At 38.5% G+C, this 19039-nt stretch overlaps 1 protein-coding gene across 1 annotated transcript in view; it reads left to right on the top strand.

Annotated features, from left to right (window-relative positions):
• The window catches only part of cndp2 (carnosine dipeptidase 2), a 46484-nt gene extending 28693 nt beyond the window's left edge, over positions 1-17791 (top strand). Inside the window, exons 8-12 of the mRNA XM_028817217.2 lie at positions 6068-6228; positions 8001-8165; positions 11929-12070; positions 15488-15635; positions 17000-17791. Of these exons, the coding sequence (XP_028673050.1) occupies positions 6068-6228; positions 8001-8165; positions 11929-12070; positions 15488-15635; positions 17000-17066 (683 nt within the window). The 3' untranslated portion in view covers positions 17067-17791. The remainder of the gene's footprint in view (positions 1-6067; positions 6229-8000; positions 8166-11928; positions 12071-15487; positions 15636-16999) is intronic.
• Positions 17792-19039: the final 1248 nt, after the last annotated feature.

Genomic DNA, 19039 nt, shown 5'->3' with positions numbered 1-19039 from the left:
CGCGTTTAAATTCTTCCGCGGATAAGTCGGGGCTTGATTTTACCGTATAATTTCTGGTATTTTATAATGTTGGTCGTATAAGTCGAATATGGAAAACTCATGCTGTTGGTCCAAGAGATTATGATATGCTAACGCCCACCTGAGAGAGGAAACATGGAGCACACAGCCTTTTTATTTCTATGTATTGTGCCTACGTGACCACACGGTAATATCCGAAACTATTCCGAAGCGACGTTTGCACTATTTAGTGTTTTTTATATCTCATAACCTCATACACCTTTTATCGTAAGAGCATCCCTTATCTATGATGGAGTGTTCGATCAGAAGAAATTATGAAGCTGGTTTTAAATTAAAAGTCGTTGAAGTGGCGAAAGAAATTGGTAACTGCGCTGTTGCAACAAAAATCGATGAGTCTGAGAAACTGGTGCGAGATTGGTGGAAACAAGAAGATGTAAAAAAAAAATTAAAAAAAATTTAAGTGTCATATTTTTAAATGGCCGTATAAGTCGGGGTCTGATTTTATGATCGCTTTTTCGGGTTTCAAGACCCAACTTGTATGCGAGTATATACGGTAACTTCATTCCTCACAGTATTCACTTTATTGCTAATAGAAGATTTCCCAATTCATTAAATACTAATATTACAATTTTGACGCATTGCATCTATTTTCTTTCATACTGTACACTCCTGTCTATTAACATTAGTTTGGTTGTGTTTAACTTGTAGGGTATTTTTGCTCTTGTGAATTAGGAGAACAAATTGATGTACACAGACAACTACCTTGCGTTACAGCATGCCGTCTTTCCATGGCACATTTCTTTGGTACAGGGAAACAGGACAAATGATCACCTTCTAGTAGTATCTACTAATCATGATGATCAGCAAATATCGCCAAAGCATTATTCGCAGCGAATTTCCTGCATTCGCCAATGTTTGTTGAATTATTTTCTGATAATTCGGCCGTTTTTGGAGAACTTTTTCCCTAGCGCCCCATAATGCTTTGTGAGGCTAGCGCAACATTGGCTGAGACTGGCCCCCGGGTATATAATACTGATCATTTGCATTACAGCCTCAAATAAGTAAATAATGCAGGTTCTCAAATTTTTATTTTTATGGAACATATACAGCATAAATAACAAATTATCTTTGCTTGAACATGCAGGTTGATCTTCGAGTTCCACATCAGTATAATAGAAGCAGGGTTCGTGCCCTATGCATGCATAATTAGCCACGTGGAGATGATAAACAAACATTGAAGGAGCCTTATGCGCCCGTCCCCTCCAAAAACAGGAGACTATGAAGTAATAATAATAACGAAACATTTATTACTATTTACAAGATGTTTCTATCTTTTTGTTTGATAGAATAAAAAGTGCAAAGCATCAGCACAAACAGTTAAGAGAGCCTTCAGTGTGACCTCAAAAAAAATAGAATGAGCCTTCGCACAGATTCAATCATGACATGCCACTTTGAATTTCCTGCCATTTAAAGACCTGTTTTTTTGACTTTTGACTACGATTTTGTCATTTCTGCTTTGTTTTGATGAAATATATGATTGCGCATCTCTGACTGCATTTTTCCCTCTTTGATCTCTTGGTGGCACAGTTATGCAGTGGTTGGCACTGCTGCCACACAGCTGAAGTCACCTTTTTGACCACAGTAATCGGTCTAGTATAGTTAGCAGACATTTCCCTAGCCTTCAGGGACACTTTGAAGATTGCACCATTATAATCCAGTCAAATCTCATTCAGTTAGTCCTTCCCCGTTGACTTCAATGCATTTCGCAGAGTTTGGTGATATTCGCAAACACTTCCGTGATTTCTCCGAACTCGAGGCAAAGTGAACACTGTGACGTTCGCTCTTCACTATTCACTAACAGTCTCAATGAACCTCAACCCACATTCTGACTTGCCTGAAAATAAGTCATGTGATCCCAGTGAGGAAACTTTTCCCCCTGGAAATAAGCTAAATAACGTAAAAAGTTACACACAGCATCAATCAATCTGAAGAAGAAAATTAGGATAAAGCACTCTTAGCAAATAGCAACAAAACTTGCACCAGAGAAAAAAAGAAAATATATTTAAACCATACCCTGGAAAGACCTACCCTTTATACGATGTAGTAAGTCCTGTGTATTTAACCTAGCACAGCAAAGCCTACCGATTTCAAAGGGATGACTAGGAAGAGGAAGCATAAGAGAAGAAGAGAACTGAAACCAAAAATCAGTCCTATATTTCATCACGCCCAAACTGCTAATGAAAGAAACGAAGTATGAAAATGTCATAAACTAGGAAGTCTAAATAGCAATACTAATGCACACACAAAGTTTGTTTTATTTTTGTTTGGATATCTGCAAACTCAGATGATGAAGCCAATGGCATACTGATTGTTGTCTCATCTTGATGACTGCAACACAAAATTTCAACCCACAGGGATAAACAAAATGGTGATGAAAATGATGCAATTCTCATTCTCAAGTCTCATAACTATATAAAAATGCAATAATATTTTCTAGTTGTCTGAAAACAATTTCTGTAATTAAATGCAAAAATTAGACTTGGCGCCTCAAAAACTCATAATGAGAGTTAACCATTAATAAAAAAGGCTTAACGAGTGTACAGACATTTTCCAAAGTACAGAATCATGACACCTAGTGCTGCTCCCTGTATGCTCAACCCTCAAAGCTGAAAAGCAAGCAAGTGGAGTTAAATTTACTTTATATAAAACCATTAATACAATTTAAAAATCCTAACATTTTTCTTATGATAAACAAAGTGCTTACAAAATCTTTGCCTATGATGCGCAGTCTTCATTTTTTAATTCTTTTGTTTAATTTTTTTTGGGAAATTCTTCCTGCGGTAACAGATTTATATTGGCTATGTCATTTAAAAGTAGTTTTGTATAACACTGAGGATGTTGAACATTTCAAGTTTGTGCATGATAGCATTTAGTGTATTTTTTATATTAAACAGATATCTTTTGAAAACATAAAATCAAAGATTCTCAAATTAAGTATTTAGTTATATTTGGAGAACTACAAATGTTTTGAACCGTATAGTAGGTTGCACCTTCTCCCCATATCTGGATGTGTTTTTTCCGGGTATTTTGGTTTCTTTTCCTATTCCTAAGTCAGTCCTTTTAGGTTTACAGTAATCCCTCGCTATATCGCGCTTCGCCTTTTGCAGCTTCACTCTATCGCGGATTTTTATATGTAAGCATATTTAAATATATATCGCAGATTTTTGCTGGTTCGCGGATTTCTGCGGACAAATGGGTCTTTTAATTTCTGGTACATGCTTCCTCAGTTGGTTTGCCCAGTTGAATTTCATACAAGGGACACTATTGGCAGATGACTGAGAAGCTACCCACTTACTTTTCTCTCTCTGTCTCTTGCACTGACTTTCTCTGATCCTGACATAGGGGGATTGAGCAGGGGGGCTGTTCGCACACCTAGACAATACGGACGCTCGTCTATAAAATGCTGAAAGATTATCTTCACGTTGCCTACCTTCTGTGCAGCTGCTTCGTGAAGCGACATGCTGCACGGTGCTTCGCATACTTAAAAGCTCGAAGGGCACGTATTGATTTGTGCATGTTTGTTTTTCTCTGTCTCTCTCTATCTCTCTCTCTCTCTTTCTCTGCTCCTGACAGGAGGGGGTGTGAGCTGCCGCCTTCAACAGCTTTGTGCCCGCGGTGCTTCGCATACTTAAAAGCCAAACAGCCCTATTGATTTGTTTGCTTTCCTCTCTCTTTCTGACAGTCACTGCTCATGACGCGCACTCCTTTGAAGAGGAAGATATGTTTGCATTCTTTTAATTGTGAGACGGAACTGTCATCTCTGTCTTGTCATGGAGCACAGTTTAAACTTTTGAAAAAGAGACAAATGTTTGTTTGCAGTGTTTGAATAACGTTCCTGTCTCTCTACAACCTCCAGTGTTTCTGCGCAGATCTGTGACCCAAGCATGACAATATAAAAATAACCATATAAACATATGGTTTCTACTTCGCGGATTTTCTTATTTCGCGGGTGGCTCTGGAATGCAACCCCCCGCGATGGAGGAGGGATTACTGTACTCGTCTAAAATGTCCCGTTGTGAACAATTGTGTGCTGGTGCCCAGTCTATTATTGATTATGTGCCTGATGATGCTTAACCCTCATATTGGATAAGCTGGTTCAGAAATTCTTTTTTTTTTAATTTTATTGATATTATGTGAAGAAAACAACATTCTATAAAATCATGTCAAACTTCACTAAACCATAATTCAACCCATGCCCGACAGTTCAGAGATTCGACCGATAGGAGAAAAGATGTTATTTTTTCAAAGAATTATAAAATGTCTAAAGATGGTCATTGTGTTTTCCAGCAAAACAGAATTATAATAGGTTGGTGCAGCCAGGTAAGAGTTATTCTTGCTTCAGCTGTTTAGGGTTAGTAATCTAAACTGTCATTTTAATTATGAGTAGAATGTTGTAGCATAAGAACATATGACATTTGACAGTAGATGAGTAGAGGCCATACTGTCCATGAAGTTTGGTTAAATAAATGATAACTAAGCCTCCCCATTATCTCATCCAATTAACAGATTTCTGATTTGGGTACAGTGCATATATTTCTGAAAAGGAGTGCTTCCTAACTTCATTTTTAAATTGCACTTCTCTTTAATTTCCATAGTTGTCCCTGAGTAAGTGACACACTTCTGTATTTACCTGAAAGAATTCTGATGGACCAAGTGTATCAACAGTTTTAAGAATATTGAGGATCTGGCTTAGGCCTTTTTGCATCCTTCTCTGTTCAAGAGTAAAGCATTTTAAATCCCTTAGTCTATCAGAGTAAGGAAAGCTCGTTAGTCTAGGGGATTCACTATATTGCTCAGCTCTTCGCAGCCTTTAAACTTGCTCTGTCTTTATAGTAATGACTAGGTGTGCTACCTGTCTACAATGTGTTGAAATCTCAGAAATCAACGTAGACCTTAGCTGTAACATTTGTAGTGCAACTTCTATTGGAGTGTATTTTGTAATGCATATTATAATAAAATGCATTGCAATTTTTAATTCCAACAAATGGCGTATCACAAACTTTTGTAGTAATAAAATGCAATCCTCTGAATGTTTGATGTGCCTATATACAGTATCTGTTAGGCTATTTGGTATGGGATTCGTAAATGCAGTGTTAATATTTGTGATGCACCATTTGTTGGAAAGACAAAAGCAATGCATTATATTAGTACAAATGTTTGTAAGGGCACCATCTGTTGAAATGACAGAGACATAACAACTGGGTGGACACACAGTTACACAGACACACACTTGTTCTTTTATTAAGTTGGAAGAGAACTTCGCTGCTCACAGTGCTCTATTCCAAATGTAACGTCCAATGGTTAATACATTATTTTCATTTTTTCAGTAATTGTGTCTGCACATTGTATAGAGTGATGTATCAACATAAATCCATAAATTATTTTCAGAGATTGCTTCCTATAGGCCAGTGTCACCCATCTTGTATTTATAATTAATGTCCCTACTGTGTCTGTAAAGCACTTTGCTCTTTTCTACATGAAACCATTATTATGCAGACATTTGCCCAGTTTTAGTTTTATTGTTTTCTGTGATATTTTACAAGTTTCCTAATACAGAGTCCATAATCTAAGTGTGAATTGGAGTAAGTCTAAGCATAGACCCCTGACAGACTCCACTGGGGGTCTCCTTTTCTTATAAGTACTCTTTTTCTCCAACTTGAAATTCAAGAATCAGGTAAATAGGGTAAAAGAAAAACTTGTTCATGTCAATAGCAAGGAATGTGAAATTATCTTGCCCGGCAAGTATATCTTTGAAAACCATTGTTAAAAGTCTAACTTAAACAAACTTTGATCATTTGTTTTCATTAAACAATTATTTAATCAAAAGAGAAGGAATAGGTAAACATTGATAAAATCTCAGTATCCTTGACAAGAGTTTGTTTAAGGTTATTTAGTAGAGCGTTGTGCTTTCCTCCTAATGGTGTAATTTATTTAAGTTTAGAAGTTTTTTTAAACCCCTTTTAACTTTTTATACATTTTATTTATATAGACTCACTTTTGGATAAGAAAGGCAAAATTCTTGTCCCTGGAATTTATGAATCTGTGGCTCCGCTGACTGACGAAGAGAAGAAGCTTTATGAGAAAATTGACTTTGACTTGGAAGAATACTGCAAAGATATTGGCACCTGTAAACTCCTGCATGAAACAAAGGTATAATCTTCTATATGTACAGTTATGAACTTACTTTTTGACATTTTATGGCGCTGCACTTGAATGCTTCTTATATGTATGTAAAAATCTGTGTTTTTCACATACAGTAACACACTACATAATGTCCTTTGGATCCCTACTTTTTTGTCCTGTAAAAATGTGTATAGAAAGAGAATGATGCAAAGTACGGTAATAATGAGAACATTCCACTCAGCCCAACAACCTCACCATTCGTGCTTATCGAGATTCTCCAAAGTAACATCAAGTCAAGCCCTGAAGCTCCCTAAAGTCCTACTGTCTGCCACACTACTTGTCACTTATCCCTGGTGTCTGTGGTTCTCTGTTTGAAGTGTCCCCACGTTCTTGTTGAAGGATTTACTTTAAAGTAACAGTAGGCATCCCCAGTGCCAGTTCCCCTCCTAATTTTAAAACCTTCAAATATGCCACCTCTTAATTCCCATTTGTTTAAACGGGCAGTTCCCAAGCTTCAGTGCTTCAGCACTAACCCGATGCCCGATTTATACCCGTGATCACTCACTTTCTCTGTCGCCTTCACTTTATACAGCACATATCCTGGAAAACTGGAATTAGAGATACCTTGTCTAGCCGGTGAGATATCCTCAACACAGTCTTCAAGGTCGTTCGATGGACTCCCCTGGTCAGTGTTGTTGACGAAACAGAAATATCTTGTGACAAGACATAATAGTTAAATAGCATTCATGCTTGATACATCGAGTCATTTGCTACAGTTACTTTCCATTATCTCTGTAGGAGACGACAGTATATAGAGCTACAGCAAATTTTGGAACATTCTTTTTTTCTTTGTCATCTGTCAAATTTTCTCTCATTGGCTGCAGGTATGCCGGTCTCTTTGTAAAATGGCAGCATACACAGCTACAGTGATAAAAGGCTTCTCGCCATATATGTATGAGTTGCCTGAATTCTCCACACTGAATACAAATTTTGGTCCTTGAGCCCATCGAAGGAGCAAGCCCACTTATCTAGTCAAGCCAAAGGAGTGACTAACAAAAGCTTTTGACTGTAAAGGCGTATTTTCTGTGCAGCTTGAGCTCTTCTGCATTCTAATTTTATGCCTTATTGAAATGTTCATTCATAAAAGTTTAGTACACCTTGTGTTTTGGTAATGTCAGTAAAGTTTACAAACACAATTACAATTTACTGTACTCCCCTAGTGTATGGGCGGAGTGGTGGCTCTGAGGCAAAGGAGCTGTGATGGCAATCAAAAGGTTGCCGATTCAAATCTCATAAATGCCAGAAGTGTCCTTGCAAGGCCCTTAACCTGCAATTGCTTCATCCTGGGCATGATGTTAATCTGCAGGCAGGTCCTCCAATTTTGAGGGAAAACGTGGGAGTTGGGTGGCAGGATTGGCACTCCAGCCACTGTAAAAAAAAAAACAAAAAAAAAACCTCACAGTATTCCAGTGTGATAGGTGTCACCCATTGCACGGCTGCACTCCGGTCCCAATGAGGGTGGTTCGTCGTATGGTGGGTGCAACATCACACTGTAAAGTCATCACATGATCCCAGCCTCTAACCCAGTGTATGTAAATTTTCTTTTTCTGTTCATCATATCTTGGCTGCACTAATCTGTCAGTAAATATGTTTTCATTCAGGCTCTCTTGTCCAGTCATTGAGGAATTACAATTATGTTTCCTAGTTAGTTGTTCCACAGCACTAACACAGTACTGTATTTGTTTAATCTGGAGTATTGTTCCTCCTTTAATAAAATGTAATTATTACCTTAAATTTAGGAGCAAATTCTAATGCATCGCTGGAGGTACCCTTCTCTGTCACTGCATGGCATTGAGGGTGCTTTCTCTGCTTCAGGGGCTAAAACAGTTATACCAAGGAAAGTGATTGGGAAATTCTCTGTTCGCCTTGTGCCAGACATGGACCCTAAGGAAGTGGAGAAACTGGTAAGTTTAAATGTTTCATACCATCTTAGAACCACTATACATGCTGATAAGCTAGTAATTGGACCATGTACAATGGAACCTCGGGTCACGACCGTAATTCATTCCAAAACTCTGGTCGCAACCCGATTTGGTTGTGACCCAAAGTAATTTCCCCCATAGGATTGTATGTAAGTACAATTAATCCATACCGGACCGTACAAACTATGTAAATATATATTTTTAAAGATTTTTAATTACAAAAATAGTTAATTATACCATAGAATGCACAGTGTAATAGTAAACTAAATGTAAAAACATAACACTGAGAAACCCTTGAACAGAGAAAACTAACACTGCAAAAGTTCACCCTACAGCCTGTGGGGAACAGCCCGGACACAGACAGGTAGACATGATGATTTCACCACACACACGTTTATTATACAATATTTATAAGGTTCAAGTGCACAAACCCAGTGCCGCAGCACCAATCACCCCTTCAGTCCTGGCCACACAACACAATGCATTCACGGTCTCTGGTCCGCCTCCACTCCTCTCCTCTGAGCTCCGTCCTACTTCCACCCGACTCTTGCCATTGAATGGAGGGTGGCAGCCCCTTTTATACACCCCCAGATGGGCTCCAGGTGCTTCCCGACACTCTTCCGTCGACACTCCCCTGTGTGGCGGAAGTGCCAGCTGCGCAACCAGAAGGACTCCAGGTGTCCCTGCTCCTCTTCCCCCCAGCACTTCCGGGTGTGGTGGAAGTGCTGAGGTCCAGGGCTCCCAAGGCATTGGGGCGCCTACAGGATTGAGCTTCCCACCTCTGTACCCGTGGCCCCCAAAGCAACCAGGGCGGTCGCCCCCTCGTGTTCTGGAGGAGGCAGAAGCCCTCCTCTGGTCCTCCTGGGCATCCCGGCCGGGCATGAACCCCAGCCGGGTGCCACAAGCCTAACGAACTGCTCGCTGTAAACACTTTTTTTAATGAGTTTTAAGCACAGGGAAATAAATGAAAATTTGAAAAATCCTTAATTTATACAAAAACTAATCATAAACAACCAAGAAAACTAACCTTGCATGAGCCGAGTTCTGGCATGAAGGAAGTGAGCAGGAAACTGGGTGGAGAGGAGATTACAGTTTTGAGGTAAAGTCCCTCTGCGCGATGCATGTCTGACTGAGAACAATGTACTGTACAGGGATAGACTGAACACATGTGGAAATCATTGGCGCGTACGAACCAGAAGGGAAACGAAATAGAGCACAAAGAGTTCACAGCGAATGCACAGGGATGCACAGGGAGAGACTGAACACGTGCGGAAATCATCGGCGCGTACGAACCAGAAGGGAAACTGGCTTGTTTGTCACCCGAGTGTGTGGTCGTGTACAGATGCAAAAGTTTGGCGAACTTTTTGGTCGTAACCCGATTTGTACGTGTTCCGAGACGTTCGTGACCTGAGGTTCCACTGTACTATTAACTTTTTTTATTTAAATCTCCTTTTTTCACAAGTCTCTTTTTTGTCGTCTTAGATAGCCTTATGAATATTATATGATCACTAACCTTCTAAAGATGAATTGTAAATGAATTGGTCTACATATGCAAAAACAAAATTAAAGTTAAGTGTTTTATTGATAAGTGAGATTGACTGCATAATTATAATACCACACCATTAGCCCTAAACACTAATATATTCATCTAAGCGATGAAAAGGCTGAACAGCCATAGATACCAAAAGCGCCACGTGACGTGGCTGAAGACATACAATGTGCACATAAACTGAAAGCTTTTATTGCCTAACATTTTCAAACCTACTTAATCTAGCATATACAGTATACTCGCGTTTAAGTTCTCCCGCGGATAAGTCAGGGCTTGGTTTTACTGTATAATTTATGGTTTTTTATAATGTCGGTCGTATAAGTCAAATGCTTAAAACTCGCACTATTGGTCCAAGAGATTATAATATGCTAACGCCCACTTGAGAGAGTAACCGCGGAGCACACGGCCTTTTTTTTTCTATGTATTGTGTCTACGTGACCACATGTTAATACCCAAACTATTCTAAAGCGATGTTTGTACTGTTTTATGTTTTTTGTATCTCACACCCTCATACACCTTTATCGGAAGAGCATCCCATATCTACGATGGAGTGTTCAATATGAAGAAAATATGAAGCTGGTTTTAAAATAAAAGTCGTTGAAGTGGCGAAGGAAATTGGTAACTGCACTGTTCTAACAAAATTTGATGCGTCTAAAAAACTGCTGTGAGATTGGAGGAAGCAAGAAGATGTAAAAAAAAAAAAAAGAAAAATTTAAGGGTGTCATTTCTGAACGGGCGTATAAGTCGGGTCTGATTTTCTGATTGATTTTTTTAGGTTTCAAGACCTGACTTATACGTGAGTATATATATATATATATATATATATATATATATATATATATATATATATATATATATATATATATATATGGTAATTTAGCCATGCTGGGGGTCAGAGCCCACTCCACTAGGAACCAGCGGCAGTATATCACAGGGTCCACTCCCATTAACATTAACAGGGTCACTTTGGAATTGCCAGTTACCTAAAGTAATGTTGTTTGTGCATAGTTCAAACACGATCATTCCATCACTAAAATCCGCAGATGCCCAAAAGCATCACTACTCTGGGATTTAATCAATGATGAAAGTCTCTTTCAATTTCATTTTATTAGAAAAACAACTTATTTCGGGAAAGTAAAACCAAATTGAATTTCACGTGTTAAATGACTGGTTTATTTAATTTATGTGAAAGTATTTTTTTTTAAACTCCAATGGTAGGTTTTTCTATTTTCTGTACTCTTCCATATATGTTTCTATATTGCTTATTTTTCTTTACTCTTCATTAATTTGATTGGTCAGCAGTGATGTTGTATCTATTGAGTGTTACAGTTTGGCACAGCTGGGATACGTATGACACATTACACGGACTGAATCTTTAGCTTTGATGACTATCGTTTTATTTGGCCAGGCAGTAAATGAGTTTCTCCATTTAAAGTACACCTCAGGTTATTATTTCAAAAAGAAGAGTGATAACGCTGTTTCCACGAAAAACCGCACATGCGCTGCAAGAGGAGGCTGCCCCAACTGGGGAGATTCCAAAAAAACAGCAAACACACTGGAGAGATTCCAAACACAATACAGGCAGGGAAATGGAGGGTCGCTCTGATGTCAGACGGGACAGTGCCTTCCACCTTCCCTCTTCTCTCTGTGCACTCCAGGGAACCACGGGGAACACGATTGATTCCAAATAACCTAACCTGCTCAAAAAAAAAAAACCAAAAAAATGAAATGAGCATTGAGCTCAAAGTATTTTTACCAATTTATGATTTGACCTTATTGCAGTGTGTTTCTTTTGTATATTTACTTTGTGGTGAGAAGTTAAGCAAAATGACAGCTTAACTTCTCACCACATCCATAACGGCTAACATGGTATAACACCCTAGTGCTACAGATATTTACTTTGAAACAGCGCAATTTCATTAAAAAGATTAGCAGCAGCTACGAAATAAAGAAGACAACACTGCACTAACTTGTAGTGTTCCATTGCACGATTAAACATCAAAAATACAAAGAAATAACACACAAAATCCAAGAAGGAGCACTGTAAGAAACAGATTTACAAAGGTATTCATGTTTGGATGCACATTCTGTTTTGATTGTTTGTTTTCTTTTTCTCCAAAGGTTTGTTAATAAGTTGTTTGTAATCCGTTTTAGTTCTAAGTTTCTGATTCTTTTTTTTCCCCTTACTATTTTTAGGTAAACACATATTTAACCAAAAAATTTGCAGAAAGGGACAGTCCTAACAAATTAAAGGTAACTGTCGGACATGGAGCCAAGGCCTGGGTGTCTGATTTCAATCATCCTCACTACATGGCTGGCAGGAAAGCCATGAAAACAGGTATGAGTCACAGAACAGCACAGACTTTCAATACTGAGTAAGGCCTGTGTACAGAAACAGCAATTTTGGCGAGATAAGTTAAACTCATTAAGTCCAGTTCAGAGGCAAAAACAGAAGAAAATTGAAGCAAGCCTTCTTCCTTAAACCTCTTAGCTACTGGATTTTGACTTCTTTCAAGTCTTGCATTTTATTTCTTCAGTATGCATATTTTCTTTATCTAATTGTGTCTTAACAATGAAGCCAAATAATTCTTGTCATTGGCAGTGATTGGGAATGTCAGAGTGGAGTGTAAACTGCAAACTCCAAATTGTCTTTAGGTACTTGTGTATAAAGTATACTCATCCTATACAACTAACATCACATTTTAGGTACATTTAAAGCCAGAAACCTATTTCGATAACAATGGTAAAAAAGCATTTTGCTACTGGGATTCTTTCACCTGTACTTTAACAAATTACACTTGCTGACTCCAAATCTGAAAACTGTTTTCGTTCAGCACGTCCCATTTTTTAGTTACGATGTTCCAGGTCTTGGACAACTAGGGTGACTGGACAGTAAAGGCGATGCGTTTCAGCATTTAAGAAATAAGTTTGGTCTCAAGAAAAGTGAAGCCAAAATTAAGGAAAGTGTTTTTGTTGGCCCTGAAATCCGTGAACTGATGCTTGACAAGGAGTTCAAAAGGAAACTGAAGCCAACTGAATCAGCACCCTCATTCGTGCAGGTTGTCCAGAATTTTCTTGACTGTCACAGAGCAGAGAATTATACTGAGCTTGTGGAGAATCAGCTGAAAGTATATTAGCTTACGGGAGCCAGAATGTCACTGAAGACACATTTTTTACATTCTCATCTCGACTTTACTCCACCAAATCTAAGCGATGTCAGAGATGAGCATGGGGAAAGATTTCATCAAGATATAAAGGTGATGGAAAACTGATATTGGGGAAAATTCACTCCGAGCATGATGGGTGACTACTGTTGGTTCTTGCAAAGAGAGACGGATGTGCAGTACAAGTGCAAAAGCTAGGGCTCCCGATATTTTTGGGCACGCTGACCTCACTTTTATATTGAGGTTGACATAAATATGCTTTAGATAGATAGATAGATACTTTATTAATCCCAAGGGGAAATTCACACATTAACATGTTTCTGGTATCGTCTTCTGGTTTGTTTTCAGAATAAACACGTCAAAACAATTTTGGTGTTCAAACTCCAGATATCGTGTTGATATATTGATATTCAAAAGTGTCAAAACGTCAATGATATGTATTTTAAAAACTTGACATGCTAGCTTAATTCCGATTTCATATATGAAATCAGTGTAAAAAACTTAATAGAGCGCTGCTCTGAAGTTCCCAGAAGCCAACAAAAAATATTTTTTTGCAGACCAGTGTAATGGAATATTTGTCAGACAGACGAGTTTTTCTGGCTCAGGGACTGTTTCTGTGATGTGGCTGTGAGCAACACTGCAGCAGTCTTGTCTCCTATAAATACAATACCTGGTCATGCCACTTGCAGAAATTCTAGATGATTCTTCAGTAATCTGGTGTATTAATAAGGGGGCGGATAAGGCGGAGTAGAGGATGTTGTTTCTTAGTACAGAAAGGATTGTCTGCAACTTAACATGGGCAAAAACAAGCAAATCATTCTGGAATTTTGCCACACCAAAGAGCCTCAACAGCTAGTCACTATTCTGGGTGTGGACGTAGAGGTGGTGTACTACTACAAGTACTTGGGGTCCACATCAGGTCAAGTAACGCAGAGGAACTATATAAGAAAGGGCAGAGCAGGCTCATTTTTCTTAGAAGACACCCATTATTAATTCCACTGTACCATTTCTACGCTATGGTGTGTTGGGCTGGTAACAAACACTTCAAGAGAGGTCCACTGAATCAACAAGATGATCAAGAAGCCAGGCCCAGTTATGGGATGCATTGTAGACCCGCTGGAGGTAGTAGTGGAGCAGAAAATGAAGACAAAACGAAGTGCCATTATGAACAATGTTTCATATCCTCTCTCTGACACACCGGCACTGAAGACTTTCAGACCTCAAATTACTCAGCAGAAGTGTTTTAAGAAATGCTACGAGGGCTCCTTCATACCAACAGCTATACACCTTTCTAATACCTCACTGTGACTATGTCTGCTCTTTTTATTTTTAGTCAAATCCAATGTTCTCTCATGCTTTTTAAGAGTTGTGGTATGTTTTTGAGGGGGACTATTGTTGTTATAATATTAATTTATTATTATATATTATTTTAACCATCCATCCATCCATTTTCCAACCCGCTGAATCCGAACACAGGGTCACGGGGGTCTGCTGGAGCCAATCCCAGCCAACACAGGGCACAAGGCAGGAACCAATCCCGGGCAGGGGTGCCAACCCACCGCAGTATTATTATTTTAACCCTAATTTTTATTTATTGAGCTTCTGTAAAAAGCTATAAATTTACCTCTGGGGAAAAGTAAAGTACTGTCTATCTATCTAACTGTATCTTAATGCCCAAATCAGAAATTAACGAAAAAATCAGGTCCAGACATACCGCTATATTTTGAGTCATATGCAGTATCTTAGTGACACGTGCTAGTACTCCTGCCAGCAGAGAGTTGTATTAGTCAAGACGTGATGAGACCAAAGCCTGAACCAGGCGTTATGCTTCATACTCGGTAGATGTTATATAGAGTCAATCTGTGATACTGAGAGACCGTTGCAATATGGTGATTCCCAGTGGCTGGGGAACTTCTAAATTGGAAAAATATCATTTAATATCTGTGCGATCCTCTCTCCCCCCACACTCCTCTGTCATTTTAATATATTGCATATTTCACACAAATTGACATAACAAGGCCACATTACACGAGTGAAGATGTGATCCGACTGTTTACACTCGGATTGCATTTAGATGATTGGAACTGAAACGGAATTCAGTACAAAATACAAAAATGTCCTGTATCCAGTCTCAAAAAAAGTGTGTACACCAAATCCAGTCTGTGTCAGATATGTGAAAAAAAAAATCAGAATCGGGACACGTTGAGTGGCTGTGTAAGTGTGGCTTTAGGGACACCAAGTAACCTAACGTGTAATTGGATGAAGAGTAGGATAGAGCCATGTCCTACAGCTTGTCACACCTGCGTGAGCAAACTGACAAGTCTTGTTTCTCTCTTGTCTCCATGTTCTTATGTTATACATTCATTTGTCTTTGCCCGCTTATGTTTGTGTGCCCAACAGAATAGATGCATATTAAGAATTTTTGTTTCCATTTGTTATCAGTTGTTGTAAGAGCAACAAAAACAATATGACATTTCCATGTTTTATTTTTAAGTGAAGAGCTAATGATTGTTCATTAACATTTGACATACAAAATGGGAGTTTTCTAACTAACACACATTCTTGCTGTCTTATCTTTGTACCCACAAAAGTGTTTGGTGTGGAGCCTGACCTCACAAGAGAAGGAGGAAGCATTCCCATTACCCTCACTTTCCAGGAAGCCACTGGCCGTAATGTCATGTTACTGCCAGTGGGGGCAGCTGATGATGGTGCACACTCTCAAAATGAGAAGCTCAACAGGTAAAAACAAATAGCACGGGGTGGTTCGGTGTATCTTGGAATTGTGTATGCTTTTCACATTTGAAATAATTTGGTTTCTGTCCTGTAGCAGATGATACATTCTTTCAACAAACACTTGCCGTTCCAAACTGCTGCCATAACCAAATGCATTTTGTTTATATGTACCTTACCTTATTTTGTTGATCTGAACTGGTCGAGATACTGTATATTCATGTTATTTCGTAGCGGTCCAGTGTGTTGCATTAACACAATCTACCTTTGGTTCTAGTAGTACACATCCTGTAATTATTAGTGTATTTGATGAACTAATTAAGACCTTTACACTGCAATACAAAGTGAAACAGTTTCTTAAGCTAAAAAAAGTTGTTAGAGGTATTGATGTTCATACAGGAATTATAATAAATAGAGCAGCTGCACATCTTCATAGATTGACTCTGTAGCTATGCCTGGTAACAATGCACAACAAGCAATGCAGGCAAAAAGTGCACCTTAAGGCCACGTCACTTTAGACAACTTTTCCATTTACTTTGTTTATATGATCTTAGTAAGTCCGGTGTTAGTCATAGCAATCGCCTGTGAAGGTGATTCATCTAGTGTGGCATACCCAGCGACTGACTCCAACTAGTTCGCAACTCACCCTGACAAAACCAAACAGGAAATATTTTCCAACTTCAGTTGATCTCATCACCTGACAACATCAATTTACACAAGTAAAAATCACTGGGTATATCAAATTCAATGACTGTGTGATGACTATCCAGCACAGTCGTGCTCATCCCTTTTTATGACAACCAGCGGAGCCGGTGCTGTACAAAGGGTTCACAGGTATGGCGAGTTCAATATCAACCTCTGCCCTTCCTCTCAACCCATTCTGTCGTGGTACGTAAAATATGAGACATCAGATAGACAAGTTTCTCTTCTGTTTGTGAGGTCCAGAACACCTCATTCCTTATCACTGCATTATATGAATTGTACTTCAGATGAGCATTTATTGGTTGTCAGCACTCATGCAAACAAAGTCCGCTTGTATGACAAAAGACAAAGTCTAACCTGTTCGATTTTGTTGGAGCAAAACGCAGACTAGTTCAAGTGAATCACTGTGTATGTCATATTATGTCTACTGCCTCCAACTCACTAAGATTGTGTAAATGAAGGCAACGACTGAAAATCGCTGGAATAGTCATCTAACGTACATGGCCATAAGAGAAAATTCTCTGTCTGCTTCAAAGTTTTAAATGCATTCTCTTTTGCATTTCATTATCTATTTTTTAAACAATGCTTCTGACAAGTGTTTGTATAAAATAAAAATGTGAATTAATTTTTTTGTTCTTTTTTTTTTTTTTTTTTTTTTTTTTTTTTTACAGATCAAACTACATACAGGGAATCAAGCTGCTGGGAGCCTACTTTCATGAAGTATCTCTTTTAGACTGATCTTTCTGCGAAGACATTCAGCACAGTATTGCATGCAGCCTGACTGATTCCTTTCAAAGATTCACACGTTGTCTTTCTGCCAAATAATAGTGCAAATTTGAAACATGTATTTGTAGCCACGCCAAAGTAAAGGCACTATTACGATCTGTATTCTGGAAAGAATAGCACCCAGTGCTGGGGGAGAGTTAGTGGATACAACCTGAGTCTTATTTGAGAAAAAAATGACCAGTTTAATTGTGATAAAATCCTTAATGACAAACTGCACTTAACTGCTCGACCTACCTGGCACTTCTACCTTGTCTGGTGTTTTATAGTTCAAATAAATCCCAAACACGTACTCTACAAAGTTTAAGATTACTATTAATCTCTCACGTTGGCCACTTCTAATACATTTTCGTAATATAAATAAGTTATCGGGTTGTCTGGATTCATAGGGTCACAGAGGTATTTGTGAAAATTATGTCAGATAGGTGGTACAGAGCTTTGTTTTTATTCCAAATGGTTTTCAGTAAGGTCTGAGTATATATTAATATACTTTTATTTGGCTTATTACACCTTGAAACATACTGTATTAAAAACAAGAGGAACAAAGGTGTATTACCGTCTCCCTGAATACGGGTGTCTACATACGTACTTAAATATACCTCACAGTATTCAGCCTACCTTGTAATCTGTATAGTGGGAATCGACTGCTGCACTGGAAATAAACCGCTTATTCAAAGAGACTTTAAAATTTTGACTTTATTAACACATGATTTTATTATTTTGATAATTAAAATTGCAGGTGCTGCTCTTCATGTACTCTACTCAAACTTCAAGGTGTGCAAAGAGAAATTCATTCATTTATGAAGACAGTCTCTTTTTTTATTTATTTTTATGTGATGTTTCTTTCGAGTTTTTTTTTTGGGGGGGGGGGGGGTCCTATATTTTAAAATGTTCTGGTGTGAAATAAGAAACATGTCATAGTTTAGTTTTTTCTAGAATTGTTGAGGGTTACAAGTGTAACATATAGTTAGGTCCATAAATATTTGGACAGAGACAACTTTTTCCTAATTTTGGTTCTGTACATTACCACAATGGATTTTAAATGAAACAACTCAGATGCAGTTGAAGGGCAGACTTTCAGCTTTAATTCAGTGGGGTCAACAAAACGATTGCATAAAAATGTGAGGCAACTAAAGCATTTTTTGAACACAATCCCTTCATTTCAGAGGCTCAAAAGTAATCGGACAAATTAAATAACTGGAAATAAAATGTTCATTTCTAATACTTGGTTGAAAACCCTTTGCTGGCAATGACAGCCTGAAGTCTTGGACTCCTGGACATCACCAGATTCTGGGTTTCCTCCTTTTTAATGCTCTGCCAGGCCTTTACTGCAGCGGCTTTCAGTTGCTGTTTGTTTGTGGGCCTTTCTGTCTGAAGTTTAGTCTTCAACAAGTGAACTACATGCTCAGTTGGGTTAAGATCAGGTGACTGACTTGGCCATTCAAGAATTTTCCACTTCTTTGCTTTAGTAAACTCCTGGGTTGCTTTGGCTGTATGTTTTGGGTCATTGTCCATCTGTATCATGAAACGCCGCCCAATCAATTTGACTGCATTGAGCTGGATTTGAGCAGACAGTATGTCTCTGAACACCTCAGAATTCATTCAGCTGCTTCTGTCCTGTGTCACATCATCAATAAACACTAGTGTCCCAGTGCCACTGGCAGCCATGCACGCCCAAGCCATCACACTGCCTCCACCGTGTTTTACAGATGATGTGGTATGCTTTGGATAATGAGCTGTTCCACGACTTCTCCATACTTTTTCTTGCCATCATTCTGGTAGAGGTTGATCTTGGTTTCATTTGTCCAAAGAATGTTTTTCCAGAACTGTGCTGGCTTTTTTAGATGTTCTTTAGCAAAGTCCAATCTAGCCTTTCTATTCTCGAGGCTTATGAGTGGCTTGCACCTTGCAGTGCACCCTCTGTATTT

The sequence above is a fragment of the Erpetoichthys calabaricus genome, chromosome 13 (genome assembly GCF_900747795.2).
Source record: "Erpetoichthys calabaricus chromosome 13, fErpCal1.3, whole genome shotgun sequence".
In the NCBI taxonomy this organism is placed as follows: domain Eukaryota; kingdom Metazoa; phylum Chordata; class Cladistia; order Polypteriformes; family Polypteridae; genus Erpetoichthys; species Erpetoichthys calabaricus.
Note: the sequence above shows the minus strand (reverse complement) of the source record. Positions and strands in the feature narration are given on the sequence as shown.